Raw genomic sequence first — 23,023 nt, forward strand, 5'->3', positions numbered from 1 at the left:
GTTAAACTCTGCCCAGCCCTGCTGGCAAATGGAATTTCTGGTTCGTTTCTGCTGGGAGTGCGGAACAGATAAACATTTCCCAAAAGGTAGAGAAATTGCTCCAAAAGTCCAATTTTTATTTTATGGGCATGATAAATTTTGATTAATTTTGAAAAACATGGCTGCTTGGGTCCCCCTGCCCTTTTACAAGAACTTTGTGTTATCATTCTCCAAACTTGACAGGCTCTCATGATTGGGTAAATTAGGGGAGTTCATTTTTATTTGCTCTTAAATGGTGTACCCACAAAAGCTAAGTTCGCATAAAATCTCTCGCCCGACCTTCCCCCCCCCCCCCCCACCCCTCTCCCTCTCACACGCCACTACTGTCTGTCTGAATGTATTCCAATATGCAGTTGAGGCAACAGTTTAAAAATTGATTTTTTGCTAATGTTAGACTTGATGCATGAAAGGCATAGCATGAAGCGGCAGTCTCGGTTTTATGTAAACTGTTGATTATTTTGGAGTTACACTCCTAAGGCAGTATCGGGTTGCATCTCATGGAAAACTGGAATACAAATTTCTGGTCTTTTTGCATTCTAGAGAACCATTAAAAAAAATTCTTAACATGTCAACTTTCTTTTTTTGTTATACCATAACTTGAAATCAAGAACTTTAATGTTTACAGCTACAGAGTGGTACTATATTGTCGGCCCAGTATCTGCTGTTGCAGTAACAGCATTCATCGCCTGGTACCTTTGCAAACGACGAACAAGGGGTAAATGTAAAAACCTGCATACATACATTTTTATTCTTAATTCTAACGGAATTAAAAACGTCATACACAAAGAAATGAGCCACAGCACTGTTGATGGAAATACGTTTTTCATTTACTCATTTTAAATTAAATTTTCAAGCCTCATTATAAATCAAATGCATTTCAATTTCAGAATCAAAACTCGAAACGTGAACGTAACCAGAACGCAACAAACCGGAAGCTCAGAGTTCGTGTTCGCTGTTATTATTAAAAATTTTAATGTTTAGTTCACGGCGGCGAGGCTTCCTGCACTTAATCCTCTCAGTTATTATTGTTCCACATTTTTTCCTAATTTTGTGTTTGAAGTAGTACAGGGATCTGCAAGAGTACTTAATATTAAGAAAACAAGGAAAGCTAGAGGTGCGCTAATATCCGGGGAGGCTTATACCCGGTTGATTTTTTTTGTTTCCAAGCAGATATGGTTATAACCAGGAAGGTTATAAGCGGGGGGCTTATAACCGGAATTTTACGGTATTTTACAACAATAAGAGTTTGTTACTAGAATTTGTCAGCACACATACATGTACCTCTTTTTAGGCTACTGTGCTAGGTAGTTGTCGAAAGCGGAAAGATTTAGGATCTAAGAACATTTAAGACCTGCGTACTTTCTCAGTTTAGGCAAATACGTTGAAAGCTCCATGACAGTTGTGACAACCATGTTGAAATAGCTGCTAAGTGATGTAATGGTCTAAAACTGGAAACGTAAAGGATCATGGGATTGTAAAACACGTGCGAGGTTGAGAGAAGAAAAATGTCTGTAGAAAGTTGTTCCGGTTGATGTCATTAAACCGAAGAAAAGGACCTGAATTGTTATGTTGTGTGAGTTAATTGGAGTCAGATAGTTATTTGATGTCTCGTGTTGGTATCTGAGCGTTCACGGAATCGAACAGCAGTGGCCAGGACAATAGGTTTTCCCCTACAGGCTGTTCAACACTAAATACTCATATAATCCAATAAGGAAAAAAAGACTCCCATGCTACGCTACATGATAAGCAAACGAACACAGTAATACCCAAACTTAAAGAGTCCTTGTTTTCTCTAGATATTGGTGTGAGGTATTATTAAAGTTATCAGTTACCTTGATAATTACGACCAGATAACAAATTGCAACCATGTGAGGACAATCTCTGGGGACACATACCAGAATAAAAACACTTGCTGTGCTTAAAGATATATGTGGCTATCGTTTTTGGCACTAACGTTGTGGCTAATTAACACAATATGGAAGTCAGATGAATCTAATAATATTGGAAACCTGGTTGAATAATTACTGTCAATCCATCACCACATACTAGTGAATCTGACCAAGGCTATCCCTTTTTTTTCACATGCTATTGCTTTCATTGGTTTGCTGAGAAGCCAGAGCTAGGTAAGTCGAATGTCATATAAAAAAGTGGTTTCGTGTCACTTTTTTTTGTCTTCTCTCTGAACTTTCAAGCCCTTAATATTTAAAAAAAAGTAATTCAAATAATGCAAATTTAGGATATGTGGACAAATATAGGTACACAGTGAGCTGCATCACTGGGGCTTTGGTCAAGTCAAGGTCTTACTTGTAGTTCAAACACAGTTTTGATCAGCGATCTCACAATTCTACTTGAACGACTAATGCAGTAATCATCGTTTCTCTAACCTTCCGTTGTTATTATCTCAGAGGAATTAGGTTCATGTCTGTGAGTAAGAAGTGCAAATAAGCTTTAATGGTCTTTAATTTCATGCCGTAATTTAGTGACGAACAGTCAACCCCACCATTAAATAATATATGAAAAAAAAATTAATTTCTCGATTTAAGATCAACAGGTTTTGAAGAAAGTCATGAGATGAAGTTGATGGATGTTGAAGTGGATGAATGGGAGATATCTCGTGACCGAATAAGACTCGAAGAGGTCATCGGCTCTGGAGCATTTGGAACAGTTTGGAGAGCAACTTTGAGTCGTAAAAATGGGAAAACTGGCATACGTTTTGTTGCAGCAAAGTGCTTCCAACGTGAGTTACAACTTCGAATTCCAAATTACTCATTAATTTGACTGCACAGCATATAACATTCAATTCATGGTACCTAGTGGAGCCAAAGCAACAAATACAGTGACGCCTCAACATCCTCTGTTCATCCACTTTGAATTTGTATTTTTGGTCACAATCAATGCTGAAAACCGAGGGTTTCAGGAGAATGCCTGCTCAAGTGCATTAAGATTTTTAATTATCCCTCTAAATGAAATGCTGTTCATTTTAGTTTCAATATTGAAGGGAAGCATACATTTTACATGCAAAAATAGTTGGAAAATAAATCTGAATGGTTAAGATGATGCTCTTTTCTACAGCATTTTTATTAAGGAGCTGATCGCCCCTAATGTGGCACAATGAATGGTGCTTGGCACCGATCCTTACTAGCTAGCAGCCAGCTTCTTTTGATCCTGGAATCTACAAAAAAAAAAAGGTGTCACACAGGGAACCAGGCCTGTTACAGTCGGAAAACGAGTTAACTTTATTTGTTTTCTTTTTCTTTTTTTTGCTTTCTGTGTTGGGAAAAGTCTTTCTTGTTACTCCTCTGCTAAGTAGTGTCTTTGTGCGTAGAGTCTTCTGCGCGTAGATTGGTAGGCTTTGCGCAAATTAATCTGGTCGACAGAGTAGAATATTTAATTAACCTACAATGGCGTCGGTGTACATGTCATAGAACAAAGACTGACATTTCAATACGCACAGTTTATTTCGGAACTTCCTGGAACTTGCTGTGGCAATAAAAAAATTTCGATCTGAAAAAGGAAATAAAAGTTAAGTACGTTTGTGACCGTGAATTCGTAAGTCCTGTGGTTGAGTGTTCTTGTGTATTCTTCTGTCTTCTTATGTGGTGCAGCCGAGAATTAAGAAATCACGCAGTCCTTCAATAACAAGTTCTTGTTTTTACCCAAAAGTCTTGTTTTGGCGCCATCTGAAACTAACACCACCGACATGTGGGATCAACTGTAATAACTCTAGTTTGATTGGCCACAACACCACACTTTGTAAATAGTTTATCCTGAAGTTAAAATAGATACGTTTTGTTTCTGAGGAATGTCTCGTTTCGGGACTGAGGAGCTCTGAGAGTGATAAAAAATATGCTGCACTCGAGCTCGATCCCCTGGCCTGCTTCTTCCATTGTAAAAGCTGCCAGGAGTACCTATTAGCTGAAGCGGAAAATGCCATAACACTCTTTGTTTGTCCGCCCAAATTTTGAATAAGCATTGTTTTTGTTTTCTGTTGATACCATTTTAAGTCTCAAGAGAAAGATTAAACAATGCTTAAACAAAATTTAGGTGGACAACTAAAGAGTATACTGGTATTTTCCTCTTCGGTCAATTGGATTCCTATGTTATTTTCCGATCAGCCCAGCCAGCATTACTTCTGGGAAAATCCAGTCTCCGCGCCTTCAGTACCATCCAACTCAGTGCCCTCTGTATCATGTACCAGAGATCCTTTTTGCAGATGATTGTAATTTTGTGTAAAAAAGACATAAATTACATTTCTTAGTACTGTTTTTGTAAGGTTGGCATTGTTTGATGATATTCCACTTCAGGTTGAAAGGCTTGTTGTGTCCATATGTGCTTTGATAACTCAGTTTCGTGTCTCTTGCTTTAATGTCCCGCATGCCAGACATGAAAACTATTATCTCGTCACACAACAAAAAGCTTCTATCAGATTGCAACCAGTCCCAAAATTCAACACAAGCAGCAGACAAAGAATGCAACTGCCAAAGAAAATGTTAATGCCCCCTCGACAGAAAATGCCTCACATCAAACGTAGTCTACCAAGCAACAGTCACAACTAAAACATCAACAGTCATACGTAAGACTTGCGACAAACTTCAAAGAACGTTACAAAAATCACACATCTTCCTACCGACATCAAAATAAGAGACACGAAACTGAATTATCAAAGCACATATTTACACTCAAAGACAACAACAGGCCTCTCAACCTGAAGTGGAAAACCATCAAACAATGCAAACCTTACAACAAAATTTCTAAGAAATGTAATTTATGTCTTTTTAAAAATTTATAATCATCTGCAAAATGGATCTCTGCAGTCTAAACAAGAGGAATGAGTTTGCAAGTTCATGCCCCCACAGAAACAAATACCTCCTCAAGAACTTTATCATAAAGTAACATAATCTCTCAAATTTTAAATGGCAATCACACGATTTATGATGCAACAACGCTGTTTTTATGTCTCAAAGCAAATGTAATCCCGCTTTTATAGCCAGTTTCTGCAACTTAACGGTCAATCGTTGATATTACCTGATGAGTGTGGTCACATTTTGTCCATACGAAACAGAGCTGTAGTAATGAAACGATGAACTACCTCTAAAGTCTTGACCCAGTTTATTATTATGATTATTGTTAATGCTCCTCTCAGAGTTGAGCGCTCTCTGAATTACATTCAAATCAAATTCGAGAATTTATATACATATATATGCGCATGTGTGTGGCTGTCCTTTGGCAATTCCATTGTTATAAATTGTGATGATATTGACACAAAGTGGGTGGGGGCATTACTAAACCAACAAACAGCAAAACACCAGAACAGCGAAACGAAAAACCGAAACACCATGTATGACCGCACCATGCATTGAATACTAACCGGCAAAGGTTGGATTTCGAGTTTCAATATCGTTCTTGCTCCTAACCAATTGAGATTAAGATTAGGATTCACAGTAAGATGAGATTAGATTAGAAGCAAACACGTTTTAGGCCCGATTACGCCTAAAGCGATATTTCATCTCAAATTCAGCTTCTGTCGACTAGTATTCAATGTATGGTTGGGTCACACATGGTGTTTCGTTTTGCTGTCTCGGTGTTTGGCTGTTTCGTGGTTTAGTAATGCCCCAGAAGTGAACATTTTTGACACCTCATGTAGTTTTTACTCAGTACACAAAGCTTGAGCATTTATATATCAAGGGGAATGGATGGACACTAGAATGAACTGTGACCGAGATAGGACGAGTTCCCTAATTTCCTGTATGGGAAATATTTTCAATAAAAATATGTCTATTTATACACTTTTTTTCTCAGAAGTGTGATAGGTGATGAATACAATAACAATTAGCAGACAAAGCTAATGTTAGTTTTTTGAAACATAGCAAGGGCATGTGTTCCTATGTCTGCACTAAATCAAGTTTCTCAGGGAGACGTGTGCATGAGGAAGAGGAAGAGGATTTGATGCTGTAATTATGCTTGCTTCATTCCAACCACGTGCACGACATTACACATACACCAATCAGCCGAATATTAAGGTGCACCTATCTAGGGAACTTCCTTTTTTATTGTGTTTTGATCTAATCTATGTAGGGAACTGATGTACTTTATGATTGCAGCAACTCCAGGGGAGGATGGGCGAAAGGCGCTGATGAGAGAAATTGGGTTAGGAAAAGCTCTTGCTGACAGCCCCACGCCAAATGTCGTGGAGTTTATTGGCTGCGTTACCACCCAGAGTAAGGAGCCATTTTGTTTCTGTTTTTATGCACTTTTTTTAAAATTCTATTGACAATTTTCTCTTGCCAGATTTCAGGTTTTGCCAAAATGGATAATACTACGCTTTTTAAGGACTAATAATAATTATTATTTATATTTTCCAAATGGTACTAACCTCAAAAGTCAACCCACGAAAACTGTGTTATTTTCTGCAGCCATTGATTGGGTCTCTTGACAAAGAAAGATAAGGCATTTTGGTATTCCAGACTAAATCACTAGGAGTAACTTCACCGCTACCTTTTTATAATGTGCCAACCACTGGAACAAAAGAACATTGATAACAAGGACGTATGCAAAACATAGACCCTAGACCCCATGCCCATGTACTGATCACCCCCGTGGACCGGTATCTGGTCCTTGAACCCCTCCCCCCCCCCATGGAACAAGTCTATGAGACCCCCCCCCCCCCCCTCCTTGTGGACCCAGTTCATGCTCAACAATTGTGTCCACAATATCATTCCCCGGTAATTCTTTGCCAACAGTAAGGCAGGAAAAACTCGGCGGAAAATGGCCCCGGAAGAGAAATTTAATATTCAATATTGCTGCTACCTTAAAACTTTTTATTCCGCATGGCCAAGATTCTCAGAGTACAGTAAACACTAACTCGTAGTTGAGATCTATTAAGCCTATGGTGCTTAACCCAAGTAAGTGCTAACCGTGTTTCGAACAACTCGGACCATAACGCTTAGGGTTCCCAGAACCTCTTTGAATCCTGTCACGCGGCTGAGCAAAAAATATGACAGAGACTAGGATATGAAAATGTATACAGACTGAAAACTGAGTAAAGAGAATGACAACACATGGGATACAAGGATGATAGTGTGAGGGGAAGTGTTTCGTGACTTGTGACGGAATGCTCAAGACGTATTGAGAAAAGAATAAGGAACTTAAGGGGTTCAGGTCTTTTCGAAGTCCTATTTCCATCGTAAACGTTGCAAATTAGCTTTCAATTAAGGAAAATAAAGCTACATTCAACCACAAGACAACAGTCATTCCATGAGAGACTGTGCTTTTTGCCAAATAATCACTTACATGCGACCGTAATGCAGCTTAAAGGCAATGCAGGTGTATTTCAGCAAACGCACTCTTGAAGTGTTTTGCTGCCATCTTGAAGTTTTGAAGCAGAAATATGTTGAAAGCAGCAAAAAAAAAGTTACAAAGTGGATGAGCGCTGAGCAAACAGAACGAGTAAGGGAAGGGTGTGTGGAAAGGAAATAGACGTACTTCTTCAAGTCTGAAACAATCTTTAAACACTATATCGGACAACCAAATCTCAATTAATCGAAATAGACCATTTTACAGTTGCAGCTGGCCTGAGAATAGAAGCGAGGCTGCCTGTAACCCTGTTTTGATACAAACCTTTGTGATTTCCTAAAGCTAATGTAGACTAATTCGAATTAGAACAACATAATTTACAGTCACCGGCAGCCTCGCAGCCATTCATAGGACAGGTCACTGAGAAAACAACATTAAAATGGCCCATTGTCTTGCGGCAACCAAGGAGTTCAGAATAAAGCAATGTTCCACGTCACCAAAACTGACTCATGATACTCTATTATCATTATCATTATCATTATCAATGATATTCAATGTAAGCAGAAATGTAGACTCGGAAAAATATCCGAGTCCCAGATGGGATTTGAACCCACGACCCTCCGTGATCTAGTCGGATGCTCTAGCCACTGAGCTACTGGAGACTCTATGGTGAGCAAGGGTCAATTTGTGGGTCTCGACTGGAACCGCATCGCGCGGCAACACAGCCAAGTATTGACTAGCATATTTGAAACTCACTAACAGCATCACGCTGTCACATTAATGGATATCAAGATGCAGCCAACCAACAAATTGACCCTTGCTCACCATAGAGTCTCCAGTAGCTCAGTGGCTAGAGCATCCGACTAGATCACGGAGGGTCGTGGGTTCAAATCCCATCTGGGACTCGGATATTTTTCCGAGTCTACATTTCTCCTTACATTGAATATCATTGTTGTTGTTTCATCTTTAACACATTATCATTATAATTATCATTATTGTTGTTGTTGTCGTTGTTGTTGTTGTTATTGCTGCCCGGTGATGAGGCCTAGCTTGTAGTAATAAATACACAACGTCGAACGACCATTTCTACCACACAGTACACCCAATTTTGATCATGGAATACTTGCACTGTGGAGATCTACTGGGGTATTTGAGAAAAAGCCGCGGCATTGCTGACAAATACTATCACGGAGAAGGAGAGGTAGCACAGTTGCGCACATACGACCTGGTCTCATTTTCAAAACAGATTGCTACAGCGGTGGGGTTCCTGGCATCAAGAGGGGTAAGTAAGTGATACGAGGATCATATGTTGTGAGGCAAATATATACAGATTAACAGATACATACAGATATTACAGATATTCTTTTTATTAAATGAACGTTAAATTGAGCGTTTTTTAGGCATCATAATCGACGGTATTTTATTTCCCATACAAAGTCTTATAACGCGTTTAAATTCTCAACGGCTGCCTGTAACCCAATACCGCTTGCACTCAAAGGTCATCTTCCCACTATTAATTAATTACTACACGCTCTCTAGTGGCGCGAAGTTGGGCTGCCTATGAATACAGTACAGGTGCTTGTCTCTTAACTTTGGCGGGAATCGAGGCTTTCTCGTTCGGTTTCTGCAGCAATTAGCTGAATTAAAATAGCTTTGTAGGCAGCTGCCCGTGAGCCCTGTAGTTGTAAGGTTCCCGTGGACTCGAACCAGTTGAGGGTGAGGTGTTCAGCTTTTATGGTCTTCTTGGCTTCTTTTCCTGATAGCTTCGCCGTTTCGCGCTTGATGTCAAGGTGTCTCTCAGCGAAATCAATAAGTTCTTCAAAGGTTCCTGACCAACAGAGCCTTGACTTTTTTCCCTTTAGATTCCTGGTTTCTAGCAGAGATGGAGATATAAGCGAGTCATTTTCTTCCCTGGATTTCGCGAAGCTCGAAATTACACGTCCGTCTGTCGCCATTGCTCAGTTTTAGATGTGTTGTCAAAAACCGACTCACTGGTCGGTTGTAGCACGAAAAGAAGAAACAACAAGATGTAATTTAAGTGACAAAAACATGGCTAATTACCACGTGCGTTGCAAAATCCCATTTCTGACGTGTTGTTTTGCCTCGCTTCAAAACAAATCTTCCAGCGAAACCATTCAAATGAATTCGATAAAAATGCTCATCAACCATTACCATTCCCACTCGAAAATTGGCGTTAGTTTGGGATGATCCGAAAAAGGATCTTGATCTTTGATCATGGTGCATCAAAGAAACCGAAGATTCAGTTCCCAGAGTGGACTCATGGGTTAGGTAGAAGGTTTTACCTTGCGTGGCGCTAATATACGGCTTCCGACACCCGTTACCCTTTTACCCGTTACCCTTTACCCCTTTCCCTTTACCCGTGAAAAAGGTCAACCGCTTTTATATGTATAGTGACACTGTCTTGAGTAGGAAAGAAAATCCCTATTGAGGGAGTCGTAACTAAAACGAAAGGTCCCAAGGTATCAAAAGTAATGAACTCTGCATAAAGTCCTTGTAGTGAAGATACAAACATACTCGACGCAGATACATATTTGACGCAGTTTAATTAATCAAAGGCATTTTAAGTGACACAAGCACGCCATGTTCCCCGACTCAGAGATTCTTGGAAACCTTAACCTTATGCAGTAATCTAGTCCTGGTACAAATTGTTTATTTGTCAGATTTTACCATTTCCTGTGGTATCAAGCATCTGAATCTTTTGCAGTGAATTCACTCGCGGATTTGCTATATTTGCTACAAGGCTTCTAACTCTTCGGTAAGAAGAGTTTGAGATTAGCCAGTCAGCATTAAGGATTTCTTGGGTGGGCTTACATGAAATGACTGTTTACATTTACATGTTGGAACTCAAATCAATGCATGGATTTGTTTTCTTTTGCGGTCCATAACTGTACCAGAAAGGGCCCATAGGACATTAACCGTTGCAATTGACTGGTTACCTCACACTATTTTGATTTCTGTGTCTCAAGACGCAAATAAAATCCACAAAAACCGAGGTAATGAAGAACCATGTCCCTATGACGACTTACGACACAGGGTCCAGAGGAGCTTAGCGTGAATAAATGAATTACATATTTAACGTCTTCCTTTGAAAAATGTATATCCTTGTCGCTTAGCACGATTAACTAGCCCAATGGGATCTTTATCAATGTACTGTAAACAATTTCTTCGCTTCTTATCTGACCCAGATCGACTTTGTTGTTCGCCATTTTGAAACTCAATAACCGCAAGCCATATCCTTGCTGGTGCATAGCACGTAGTCCAAAAGGCGACTGAGGCACGAAGTGCCGAGCAAAGCGATCTCTGAGTCTCTTGGTTTGCGGTAGATAGAATGTGTAACGAAACTGTAACGCGATCAAAATGACGAATATTTCAGAGGTTTTCGACGGGTTTTGATGTTCTAACGACAAACACATCTCCTCTGGCCCTGTGCTTAACATTGTTTTTTTCATGTTCATAGATTATTCACCGTGATCTAGCAGCACGAAACGTCCTCCTAGATAAGAACTGTATGTGCAAGGTGACGGATTTTGGATTATCGTACCAGAACTTCAAATATGGACATGGCAATGCCAAGAAGGTGGGTTACATTGTTGATGGGTTCCATTTCACATTGCTGTGACTACTCTTTGACTTTCCCTTTTTCATCTGCAAACAATTTGCTGTTGTCTTCCTAGGGCTGTATGCCGGTTAAATGGACGGCACCAGAGATCCTCTTTGGAGATGCCTCAAAACTTTCCACCAAAAGTGATGTGTATGTACTTGTAAAAATGTTGTAAAAAGTCATTTAACAGGGTTTTTGTACTTAACTCATTTTTTAGCGATGGTCATGGATTTTTACTTACGGACTGAAGAGAGTATCTCTTGCCATCTGTGCTAGAAGCTAAGAAGTTCAAATAGTAAACATCCATATGCCACTAACAAGTAACGACTAAACCACCGTGGTTTATCAATGTATTATGGAATAAGTATATCTAACAATCCACGATAATGCTTCTGTGAGAAGTAAAGCACAATTCAATCCCGTTGAAGTCGTCTGAATTTGTCAGGAGTCTGTAAGAGAAATTTTCTTAAATAGTCCACGTTCTCCATGACCGCTAAATAAAAACACTTAGGACGCAATTTTACAGGGCTAGCCTCCATCTGAAGTGAATAAATTCCCCAATTCCAGCGAGAAGATGATTTTTTTATGACTTTGTCTATAGTTGAGCTTCAAATTTCAGGCGCGTTCCTGCGAGTATTTGTGAATATATTCACTTCAGATCCGGGATAACCCTGTTAAAGTACGTCTCCGTCAGAACTTTAAACTGGAATATTGTTTAGATAAGTGCGAGGATGACTTCTCTCTTTCGTTGAATGGGCCCTTTGCAGCTGGCGATTACATGGCACAAAAACTGCCACTCTGGAGAGCAAATTGAGCACAGGGACGTCCAAAACGAAGCAACGTAATTTAAATTGCTTTTGCTTTAGATGTCCAAGTGCGCAATTTGCTGTCCAGGGCCTATTTGGTTTCAATCAGATTTAAAGTTCCCACTACCGCTACCCGTTCCACAGATGACCAGTCTACCTCATTGATGCAGTTGACGTCTGAACAAAAACAGATAGTATTGACAAAGATGCTTGTAGAGAGTAGTGATTGATGAGAAAGAAAGTCAAACTAAAAGTAATATTGTGATGCAGATCAAATGTTACCTTCATGAGTATTTTGTATTTAACAAACAGGATTACCATTTTGAATTCTAGAATTAACCTTTTTTATCACACAGTTATTTCACAAGTCAAATACCATAATTAAGGCTAGCTGTTGGAAACATTAATACAGATAGCCATCTCATATTGCACATATATTTAGAATGTTTTCAAGTTGATGTAACTGCATTTCTTCTTCACAGGTGGTCCTATGGAGTTGTCCTTTATGAGATCTTTACTATTGGTGGGTGTTTTGTGAACTGAGAATCAACATTTATTCATAAGCAATATGATGTTGAGTTCAAGTCCAAATTATCATCGTCATGGTCGTCGTCTTCGACGTCATTGTCGTCGTCACGTGTCCAGAAATTCAATTAATTAGATGCAAGTCTAATTTTAACATCCAACAAGTTGCGTCCCTTTAAGTCTAAGCATTTCATATCTTTTTCTAACAAGGTTAAGGTAAAGAATAGCGTTATATTTTTACGTCAGAGCAATTGCAGCAGTTTATCCTCACTTGACGACCGCATTTGGGGGGACACTTTGTGACTTTAAAATTCCGACACTCAAGAAATGTTGAAGTTGGACAAAAGATGAAGAGGGCACTTTTTTGACGCTTATTGAATCCGGGTGCATCTAATTACGTCGTAGTTGTCGTCGTTATTATCATCATCATTGTCATTATTATTATTTCTACCCTTCTCCCAGTTGGGGTAATTAGTTGAGGCCGTACCTCACCCAGAGGTCTAGGGTCATCAACTGTCCATGGACTGTCTCAATAGGTTAACTCCCATTGTTTGATTTTCTTCTACGATAGGACCTTTCTTTGTTGTTATTCCCAACCGTATCTTCTTTAAAGACCCACCTTTAACCGACAGGCTTTTCGACCGTTGTTGTTTTTGTTTTTTTAATGGAAATTAGAATTGCTTATCGCAACAATGTGATTGGTAGAATTTTAAATTTGGCTGGATTTTCATATATGAAAAATGTTCCCCGTACGCAAAACCTGTCGGTTGAAGGTTAGCTTTTAATCATCGTCTGTAGCAGCTTTTAGAGTCTTAACCCACCACACTTCTCGCACGCTAATCCAGTCACAAGCGAGCACAAAAGCCGGCTGAAACTTACATGCCTATGAAACTACAGTTAGCTTTTTGTTGTAGCAGGTGGTAAATAGGATAAGGCAGTAATGAATTGTTGACAATTAACAGGAGGCATTCCATATCCGGGTTGGTCGGAGGCCAAGACCATAGCAAAATTGCAGAAAGGTTATCGCATGCCGAAACCCCCACACATCGCCGACACTGTGTGAGTCTCCTTTCATATCATTTTTTTGCGCTTTAGGCAGGGTAACGTACTTCTTTATTGAAACGAAGAAATGAAGGGAAAGCTGCTAAAACAGTGGGCATCACAGGTGGCCCAGGCTCTACGATACGCATGTGACATAATTTTAACATCATATCAACAAGACCGTCAATTTACATAATAATGAGATTACAAGGGTTTGTATGGGAAAAAAAAATGTATCGAATTGAAAAGCAAAATTAGGAGTGATTTTTCAATAAAATTTCCTCACGTAAACTCCTTTACAGTTCCTTTTGTGTTTCGCACCGTGGGAATGGGTGTTACTCGAGGTGAACATACACAAGGAAAATAATGTTCACATGATCTACCAGTCGTTGCACAAAGTAACTTAATAGTCAACTGAAAAAAGAGGTATACATATGAATACACTAAAAAACTACACAAATTGGATAATGGAATAAACGATCTTTCTCCGATGTGTTGTAGATATACTTACATTTTAGTAAGGTGTAATCCCGTTTCAAAACAAGCTATTCTCCAATATTTTTAGAAGTCACGAATACACTGTTTTCAATAACAGCGCTCTTTTCTATCTGATCGTCCGATTCCTATTCACGCAACTCCAAGAGCGAGCTGCAATCGGATTGGCTAAGCGTTAATTAAGTTAAAGTTACAACAACAAAAAAAGAACGTGCGAGTCCAGTCTTGACCACAAAATATATCTAAACATTAAACATCTTTCAACGGAGTGCAAAACACTTGGCCCCAGTGCAAAAGTTAGGAGTCTATTTGTGCAACGATTAAATCAGCACTAAGTGTAACTCAATTGTAAACTATCGCTTTAGTGTACTTAAGCACAAATATGTCTTGATATTATTGTTCGTTTCCACTAAGCTCTTGCTTGTGGTTTTGGACTAGTTTAATCGGCGCACTTCCACGTTGCACAAAGTAACTTCATAGTCAACTGAAAAAGAGGCATGCATATGAATACAATAAAAAATTTACACAAATCGGATAATGGAAGAAACGATCTTTCTCCAATATGTCGTAGTTATACTTACATTTTAGTAAGGTGTAATCCCGTTTCAAAAGAAGCTATTCTCCTATATTTTGCAGAAAACATGAATACACTTTTTTGCAATAACAGGGCTTTTTTCTATCTGATCGTCCGATTTCTATTCACGCAACTCCAAGAGCGAGCTGCAATCGGATTGGCTAAGCGTTAATTAAGTTAAAATTACAACAACAAAAAAGAACGTGCGTGTCCAGTCTTGACCACAAAATATATCTAACCATTAAACATCTTTCAACTGAGTGCAAAACACTTGGCCCAAGTGCAAAAATTAGGAGTCTAATTGTGCAACGATTAAATCAGCACTAGGTGTAACTCAATTGTAAACTATGGCTTTAGTGTTCTTGAGCACAAATATGACTTAATATTATTGTTCGTTTCCACTAAGCTCTTGCTTGGTAACAATCAGGCATAGCTTGTGGATTGGGCGATCCTACTCGCCATTCAGTGTCTTGATCAGCACCTTTCTGACCATTCCATCAATTCCTGGATAGGTGTCTGCGATCAGCAATATCTCCCACTTTGATCTCTTACGACTTGAGTTTAATTCCAGGGCTAAATCACCGACTTCAACATTCTCTCTTTTCCGGAACCACTTGTTTTGCCGCAGGAGTGTAGGTGCTAAATACTTATTGCAGCAGGTCCAGAATTCACTGACTCTTCTTTGTACAATCCTCAGCATTTGCCTTGGATTGACTCTACCCTCTTGTTCGGGTTGAGAAGAAAGGCTCTGTTTTACAATTACGATATGATTGGGAGTACTCGGAGGTTCTTCCCAAATGTCAACACAACTCGGATTGAGAGGGCGAATATTGATTATACGGTTTATCTCGGCAAGGAATGTCCTTCATTGTTTTTCAGTAAGCTCTCTGTTCTGCCACACGCTGTTCAGTGCCTGACGAACTAACCTCATCAATGACTCGACGACTCCGTTTTGATGAGATGCAAAGGGGATATTCCATCGCCACTCGAAATCACAGGTAATTTTTTTTTTCTGAAAGAGTGCTCTGAATCTTGGGGAAGACCCAGATGTGCATTATCTCTCTCAAATACTCCTGTTCACCAACTAAGTTTGCCCCACAGTCAGACCAACAAACATTTGGATGGCCAACAGACAAAACGACGAAATGCCATTAACAAATTAATCAGATGACTTGTCAGTGACCAACTCTAGGTGTATTGCTGTGGATGATGTACAGGTTAAAATGATAACTTGCGCTTTTCGAAGTGTTTTTCTATTCAATTTGACTTGCAATGGCCCAAACATATCCAGTACGGTATGCGAGAATGGTGGGAATCAAGTAGCCACTCGAATACTTGGTAATTGGTCAAGGGGTTTCTTTTGAAGTTTTCGGCAGCCGACGCACTTGCAGACAATGTTTTTGCCATCTTTCGAAGCCCGACGATCCAAAACGTTCGCCTTGCTTCGTGCATCAAGCTCGTTTAACCACAATGTCCTGGCTTCTGGTGGAGGTGGCGCAAGAGGAGGAGCATGAGTTGATTGCCTTTTGGCAGACGGATGGGGTTTCTCACGTCTTTGAGGTAGTGCACTAGCACTTTCGAGGCGGCCGTAAGCTTTGATCAATCCCATGTCTTCAGATTTAGGAATCAATTTCGCCTTAAGGAGCGATACATCAGGGGGAATCTGATACCACTTGAAAAGAAGTGTCTCAGAGTCTTCCAGTTTATGAACTGTTAGAGGGCCCTTATTTTAAATTATGTTCCTAGTGGCTTTGAGAAATCGACGTACATGAACAACGACTCTCTGAAGCTTTGTAAATGAAGGGCAACTTTGTAACAGGTGAGAGAATACTGGGTTATCCTTGGCCTTTTCTCCAGTGACTGTGGCTGTTAATGTCTAAAACTGTCTGGTGCTCCAATCATCTCCGTCAAGTTTCGTTTCTTAGATTTCTTGATGGCCTTGATTTCCTTTACGGTGTCTGTGTATTCCTGTTGAGATCTTTGTGTTTGGTCATCAAACTGTGGCCATTCGGAATCTGGCAGCTTTAGAAACGAGGGCCCTGACATCCAGTCTTCCATATCATCTCGTCTGAATTCTCGAGGTGGAGTCTTCAGCCAAGACAAAACGGTTTGAGAATCCAACCAAAAAATCCTATCATACTCTTTAAAGTCTAGTGCCTTCCGGTGCGTTGGGTGGATCCTTGTGAGTGCCAGGTACCCTAAGAGGTCAAGTCGGGGAATAGTTTTTTTTTTTTGTTTCAGTGGAGCGAAAAAGGGCTTGACAATCACAGGGACACATTGACGACTTCCCTTGCGTAGCTTCCAGGGAAGGAAAATTGCGGCACCATATCCCAATTCTCCTCCATCTGCAAAGAGATGTACTTGGGGTAGGTCGATTGCTTCTGTTGGCATAAACTTCTGATCAAATTTGAAGGTGAGAAATTGGTTTACTGCTGCTTCCTTCTCCCTCCACTTTTGTTGGGTTTCTTCAGGGAGGATGTCATCCCCACCATAGCCTGTACTCCACAGATCTTGCAGGTACTTAAGAGTCACAGATGCTACGAGGCCAATATACACCTGGGCAAGCAAGGCGAGGCACGATCTCTTTGTGAAATCTTCATTCGGTCTTCAAACTGAATCCTGTTTAGAGTAAGTGTGTCTTCTTCGTGTCTCACTTGTGACCAGGCAAATCTGTACATTGTTCACCGCTGGTTTGGTCGATTTCCTGGCTGTTTGAATTCCACGCCTTGATCTGGAACTGACCCTTTCCAAGAACTTTGTCAATTGCACCAGTGACGTGCCTGACTTCTGCAATGCTCGGTCTGACGCGTAAAAGATCTTGCTGAACAAATTTCTTGATGTCGCCTACGGCATTCACAGTTCCAAAGTCTACTGTTCTGATTTCAGTCATGTCTTCTGAATCGGGATCGACTTGACCCAATTAATACCAGCCAATTCACTTTCTTTTTGCAAAAGGGTCACGAGGATCACCACTAGCGGTGTGGATGTCAACAAAGGCGTCGACTAGGTCAGTACCAATAAGTAGGTCCACAGCAACGTCGGAGAGATATAACGTGTCTGCTGTAGACATTAGATGTGGGTAGCTTTCAATAGCCTTGCGTGATACATTCTTAGCGTTGATGCAGCACTTTCTGACTGTGTAGATGTTTCCGGATATCTTCACGTCCGCTTTCTTTCCTCCTCCAGCTAATTTCATTGTGTGGTGCGTTTGAGGACCAGATATTCCAAGCTGTTTCGCAGTTCTATTCGATAGAAGGCTCGTGTTTGAGCCAGAATACAACATTGCAAGTAAGTCGGTGAACCTCCCGCCACTGTCTCTCATCTTGTCTTTTTGCACTGCGCAAATCCCTTGAACGTTTTTGTCGTCTTGTGTTTTTTCGTCGTCCCGTCCTTGGATGCTCCGATTCTTGACTTCAGGTGGAGGACCTTGACTAGCGAAGATCGTTGCATCGTGACTCAAACTGGACTGCATAGGTTCGTTTCTCTTGTCGTTGTGCAGAGAACAGTGACAGTTCTTGCAGTTACCGCACGTTGTACCGTCAGCTCTTTTGCAGTTATTACTGTGATGTGACGTTCCTAGGCCCCTCCGACATCTTCTATTCAGTCCCACTATCTCCCATCTGTGATTGACAGTTCACCCCTGATATACAGGGGAGGAAGCGAGAAGATGGTCCTATTTTGTCGTTTGCAACGCTCGTGCCGTTCTCATGTTGATCCATCCGCCAGTGGTAGGGCTCTCGACTACCACACTCTCTTTGCCCACCGTTATCATCATCAGTAGTCTTTCCTCTCGATCGAAGAGGTGCCTCTTGGTGGAGCCAGTTAATCAGATTGGTCACCTTTTCTTCTTTCTTTTCACAGTGCATCTCTCTACCGAAGTCTGAATTATCTCGGGCTTGAAGTTTTGACAGTAGTCTTGACATGAAAAATGGTGCCTTGAGGCGTCTTAAACTTGACATCCACTGTCCCCCAAATCTTTCACCAACACAGATATCTTTCTCGCATAGCAAGTCAGACTCTTTGGGTTACCCTTTACAGGCTGTTTATCTCGAACAGGAGTTTGTCCTTAAGCTTTCTTTTGTTAGCAAACTCTATAGCTTTGCAGATCTTTACCTGGTCCGTCGACCTGCATCCCTTGGCATGGTTTTTCGGAAACACTGAAGCTGTTCATCCTTATCTTCCTCATACTTCGACATCCTATAATTAAACACCTTTTGACATACTTCTTACGTGCTCCATCTCATGAGAGCACAGAGAATCGTATACAATACATGTACATACCTCTGGTTGTAATTTGCAAAAATCTTTTTCTAGTCAAAACCTTTATTAAAAGAAGCAACATATTTGCTATTAGAGGCAAAAAACCCCTTCCTATGTCATCCCGTGAGAGCAGACAAGCAACACACTCCGTTTGAAAAACCATTGGCAACTAAATAGATTGCTCACTGGATTTCAGGATAAAAGTATTTTCTGAAGAACCTTTTCCTTTAATAATAAAGCATAAAATAGACAAGCTTTCTTTCGAATTAGTCACATGTCCAATTATTATCATTATTTTTTTTTTACCTGAAGACTGTGCAGAGTTAAGTGCATGAATGTAAATAGCCAGACAAAAGAGATAACATAGATGCATTCAATGTGTTCGAGTCCTTCAATGATCGAAAGATGCTATTGCTGTCAAAGTGCATTGAAGATTCCAGATGTTTATTTTTCCCTGCCTATCTTGCTTATCGAATTGACCTTCCATCCTTAAGCTCCATCAGGTTATATTTTTCTTAAAGATCCACTAAAACGCCAATCGTGTTCGACTTCGATGCCATTGCAAGTTCATTAAATATTCTACTCTATCCACCCGATAAAATCTACACATTTCTGTTACCAAGAGTAATACCCCCTAAGACCTGCTAAAGATACGAAACTCCACGAAATCGCTTCAAACCGACAAAGAAACCACAAAATACACATGGTTTGGACTTCAAATCGATCTAGAAACCCCAAAAGACACAAAACGAACTACAAAGTAGTTTAGGCGACAGAGTTTTATTGAAAAGTGACTCCTAATTTTGCCATCCAATTCGATACATTTTTTTCCCATACAAAACCTTTGTAATTTTGCTATTATGCAAATTAATGGTCATGTTGATATGATGTTCACATTACGTCACGCGCGAATCGTAGAGCTTGGGCCACTTTCACTTATGTCGCGCAATCAGGCCACAAATAATAATATTTTCTTGAAATTGTAGGGAAGTAAATGTTGACCGATAAATGCATCAATGGGAAAAAAAAAAGGGTGCGAGTGCATTTTACACGAATTCAGGCTATGACCTCAGTTTCCATCTCACGTGTAGATGCTCAACCACGCAGTGACCTCAATGAAGACCATTGAACTTTGGAAGCTTTCGGGGCATACAGTAATAGAAATGAAAAGCCAACATGGCGGATCCAAGATGATCCAAGATGGCTGCTCTTTTTGCACTAATTGCGTAATAACGTAATGTGTCGTCATCCTTAGCCCATAAAATCCCTGGTTTTTACTCACGAGCTCAGCGATCACGTGTTTTCTGGCATAAAAAGTACAGGATTCTTTTAGAATAGGTCGTTAATTAATGCAGAAGGTTAGATTGTATATCACCTTGACCAGCGTTCTTTGTCTCGGTATTTGTATTGTGCTAAGAAGTGTCTCCATCGAAATGTCCTTCTCTGTGTGCCTTGCTTTCTGAAAGAAAAATGAGAAGAAAAAACGGGTGCTTTTCGATATTCCAAGCCTTTGTCCTTTTCTGTAAATATTGCACAGTACAAAAAATCATAATGTAGCCGAATAGGTGCCACAAAAGTCATCTCAATATAGGTAGATGAGATCGAGGAGAGTCCCAATGTGAAATAAACAGAATGCTTTGTGAATAGTTTTATCTCGAACTCTGTTGTTAATAAAATATTGTTTTTACCTCCCGAAATAAAATTCATATCTTCGCGCCGCTATGTAATATCCTCTATATATGTTTATATAAACAAACGATGTCTAACACTGTTGTTTTTCAGAAACTTACTCTTTATCGTCGTCCCGTCGCCAAAAAACAGCAACGCTTGTAATATTTGTTTAAAGTGATGATATTTTAAACAGAAAGATGAGATCGAGTTATGAATTACCTAGAGTTACTGCTTCTATAATTCTCATCAATCAACGTAAGATGAGTGGACAGGGGTTAAGGTAACGTTAAACTGTTTGTTCCCAGGTATCACTTCATGGAGAGGTGCTGGCAAGAAAATCCTGACTTTCGTCCAAATTTTGAAAATATTCGTAAAGATTTGCTTTCTCTCATCGAAAAAGAGGTAATTATCGAGATCTGCTTTAAAATGCCAATCTGACACAACACTTTTTTTCGTTTTTAACATCTCTATTCACGAACGATAAAGACATTCTAGTAGAGCATTTTTCAAATGACTTTCGTAAGTAATTTATTCGATTGCAATTGCTACGCTTAGTGATTGGTTTAATAATAATAATAATAATAATGATAATAATATTAATAATAATAAATCCAAACAGGAATAGGCTGGTGATCGTAAGTAAATAAGGCATTAATTTCTAATATATCCCCTCTCTACCTTACTGTAGTGACGTGATCCTGATTGCAGAGAATATATATATCGTTGGATTTCCGGCCTTGTTAATTCAAAAAAAAAAAAACAAAAACAAAATTTATATATATATATATATATATATATATATATATATATATATGTAGTATATTCTTGCGGTAGAGTGCTCGATGCGTTCGCAGAGCGTAGTATGTCTGAAGATTGAACTAATCAATAACACAAAACTTTTTCTGTGACTCTGAGTCTCACGCTTGCGCGATCATCAGACATAATTATTAATTAGGTTAAAAGTATTGCTTCCTAATAATAAATATTGGAGAAAAATAATCAAGGAGGAAAACTAATGTAGCAATCAGTCATTAATACACTCTTAATATTTTTATGAAATCTAAATCTGGATGTAATTTGTTTAGTAGTTACAGGTAGTGCATTCCAGAACTAGCGTCAGTAAATTGAAGAGCTATAGAGCTGAAGAGAAAAAGCTATTTCCGCCAAGTCTTACTTGAACAGTTGTCTTGACCCAATGATGACTCTTTCAACTATTTATTAATACCATCCTGGTGGAAATATCTAGTCGTGTTGACTGGAATTGAATAAAAAGAGATTAGAAAATGATGTTCTTTTTTTATGTGAATTTTTCAGTTGTACCTCGGACTGTTGGACGAATCAAAGTACGATGGAGCAAAATACTCAATGGTCGAGGACGTGTGTGCGGTGGCTTCAGTTGAGCCACGCTCTAAGAAGAAATGGTCAAGTCTGAAGTACTGAAGAAGCAATCAGTTTCTTTTGATTTAATTGAGTTAAAAAGGAAATTTATTAAGTAAAGGTAACAAGGAACTAGGTAAATTGACATCGTTGTCATTAGTGTTTAATTAAGAGTCAAATCTTTATTTCAACCAATGACAACCCCCAGAAGAACCGATCAATCACAGTCTTTCTTGTGGTTGGTTGTAAAAGTGGCGGGAGTTGTTTTTGAACAATATGCAGTAAGCGTAGTGATTCTTTCATCACTTTTGTCATTTTAGCATAAAACGCTTTGAAGATTTAGAATTCCTAAAATGATAAATCCCGCTATTCAGTTAGCATTGATAGAAACCAAGATATTTTGCAAAAATTGTTAGCAATAGAATTATACGGCTCTTGTTGTTTCGGGATGTTACGTTACGTTGTTAAAGAAACTGGTAGGTATAGAATGCTACTGACCAAGGTGTAGCAGCCTATCTAAGATTATGCTTTATCAAGTAAATACAATTTACAATAAGTAAAGTAAAATCAGTCACCCTGATGCTCACAGAATGAAAATCAGAAAACATCCAATCCTTGGTTTTGCAAATGACCAACTTCGGCCGGTGAATTTTCGTGATGAGTCATGGCAGCCATAGTAGGGAGCTAAGACAGTACGACGACGGTAAAAAATAAAAACAAAAAAGCTAATAATGAGTTTAATGAACAAAAACAAGACTCTGCAGGCCCTGCACGTGAGTTTTACATTTTGGTACATTTCGTGGTCGTTGTCGCCGTGATAACAGGGACCTTAAGCACCGACGACGAGAGAGACGACGACGACGACGACGAACCGGAAGAGGTTGAGGCGACTTGCACGCTACTGCGCATGATCTACTCGTCGTCCACATGTTGTCGAGAACGTGAAAACCAGTTGTTTGCCGCCCAGCAGTGAAGGTGAGTAAATTTACGCCTATTTTAACCCGCAAACTTCACTTCCCTGAAATAAATCTTATCTCACCTTCTTAATTTACTTTTAACGCATTTCTTTTTTCTATTTTATCTAAAAACACCCGAAAATCGCTTGAGTTTTGTCTTTGTTCACTGACACCAGCGAGCCGCATTGAAATATCCTTCCTGTTTGCGTTGTCACAGCTTCTCGCCAAGCAAAGTAATTACGTTAAGAAATCTGAAATCATGACCTGTTCTTAATTTTTATCATCTTCAAGCACTGTAGATGTGATTATCTCTTAAAATTAGTAACAGTATGCTGCTGGCTTTATTTTTCTTTGTACATGCATC

The 23,023-nt window shown here is 39.5% G+C and overlaps 2 protein-coding genes across 2 annotated transcripts in view; one reads left to right on the plus strand and one right to left on the minus strand.

Moving 5' to 3' along the window:
• The first annotated feature begins 2,601 nt into the window (after positions 1-2,601).
• On the plus strand, positions 2,602-22,145 carry LOC137988805 (tyrosine kinase receptor Cad96Ca-like). Its single transcript, XM_068834759.1, has 9 exons — positions 2,602-2,776; positions 6,141-6,257; positions 8,430-8,614; positions 10,811-10,930; positions 11,028-11,104; positions 12,243-12,283; positions 13,248-13,344; positions 20,632-20,728; positions 21,641-22,145. The coding sequence occupies exons 1-9, from the start codon at positions 2,611-2,613 to the stop codon at positions 21,764-21,766; spliced, it is 1,026 nt and encodes a 341-aa protein (XP_068690860.1). The 5' UTR covers positions 2,602-2,610; the 3' UTR covers positions 21,767-22,145.
• A 145-nt stretch (positions 22,146-22,290) lies between these two features.
• Positions 22,291-23,023, minus strand: part of LOC137988766 (exonuclease 3'-5' domain-containing protein 2-like) — a 24,849-nt gene continuing 24,116 nt past the window's right edge. Inside the window, exon 5 of the mRNA XM_068834724.1 lies at positions 22,291-22,387. Within this exon, the coding sequence (XP_068690825.1) occupies positions 22,301-22,387 (87 nt within the window). The 3' untranslated portion in view covers positions 22,291-22,300. The remainder of the gene's footprint in view (positions 22,388-23,023) is intronic.

The sequence above is a fragment of the Montipora foliosa genome, unplaced genomic scaffold (genome assembly GCF_036669935.1).
Source record: "Montipora foliosa isolate CH-2021 unplaced genomic scaffold, ASM3666993v2 scaffold_427, whole genome shotgun sequence".
Taxonomy (NCBI): domain Eukaryota; kingdom Metazoa; phylum Cnidaria; class Anthozoa; order Scleractinia; family Acroporidae; genus Montipora; species Montipora foliosa.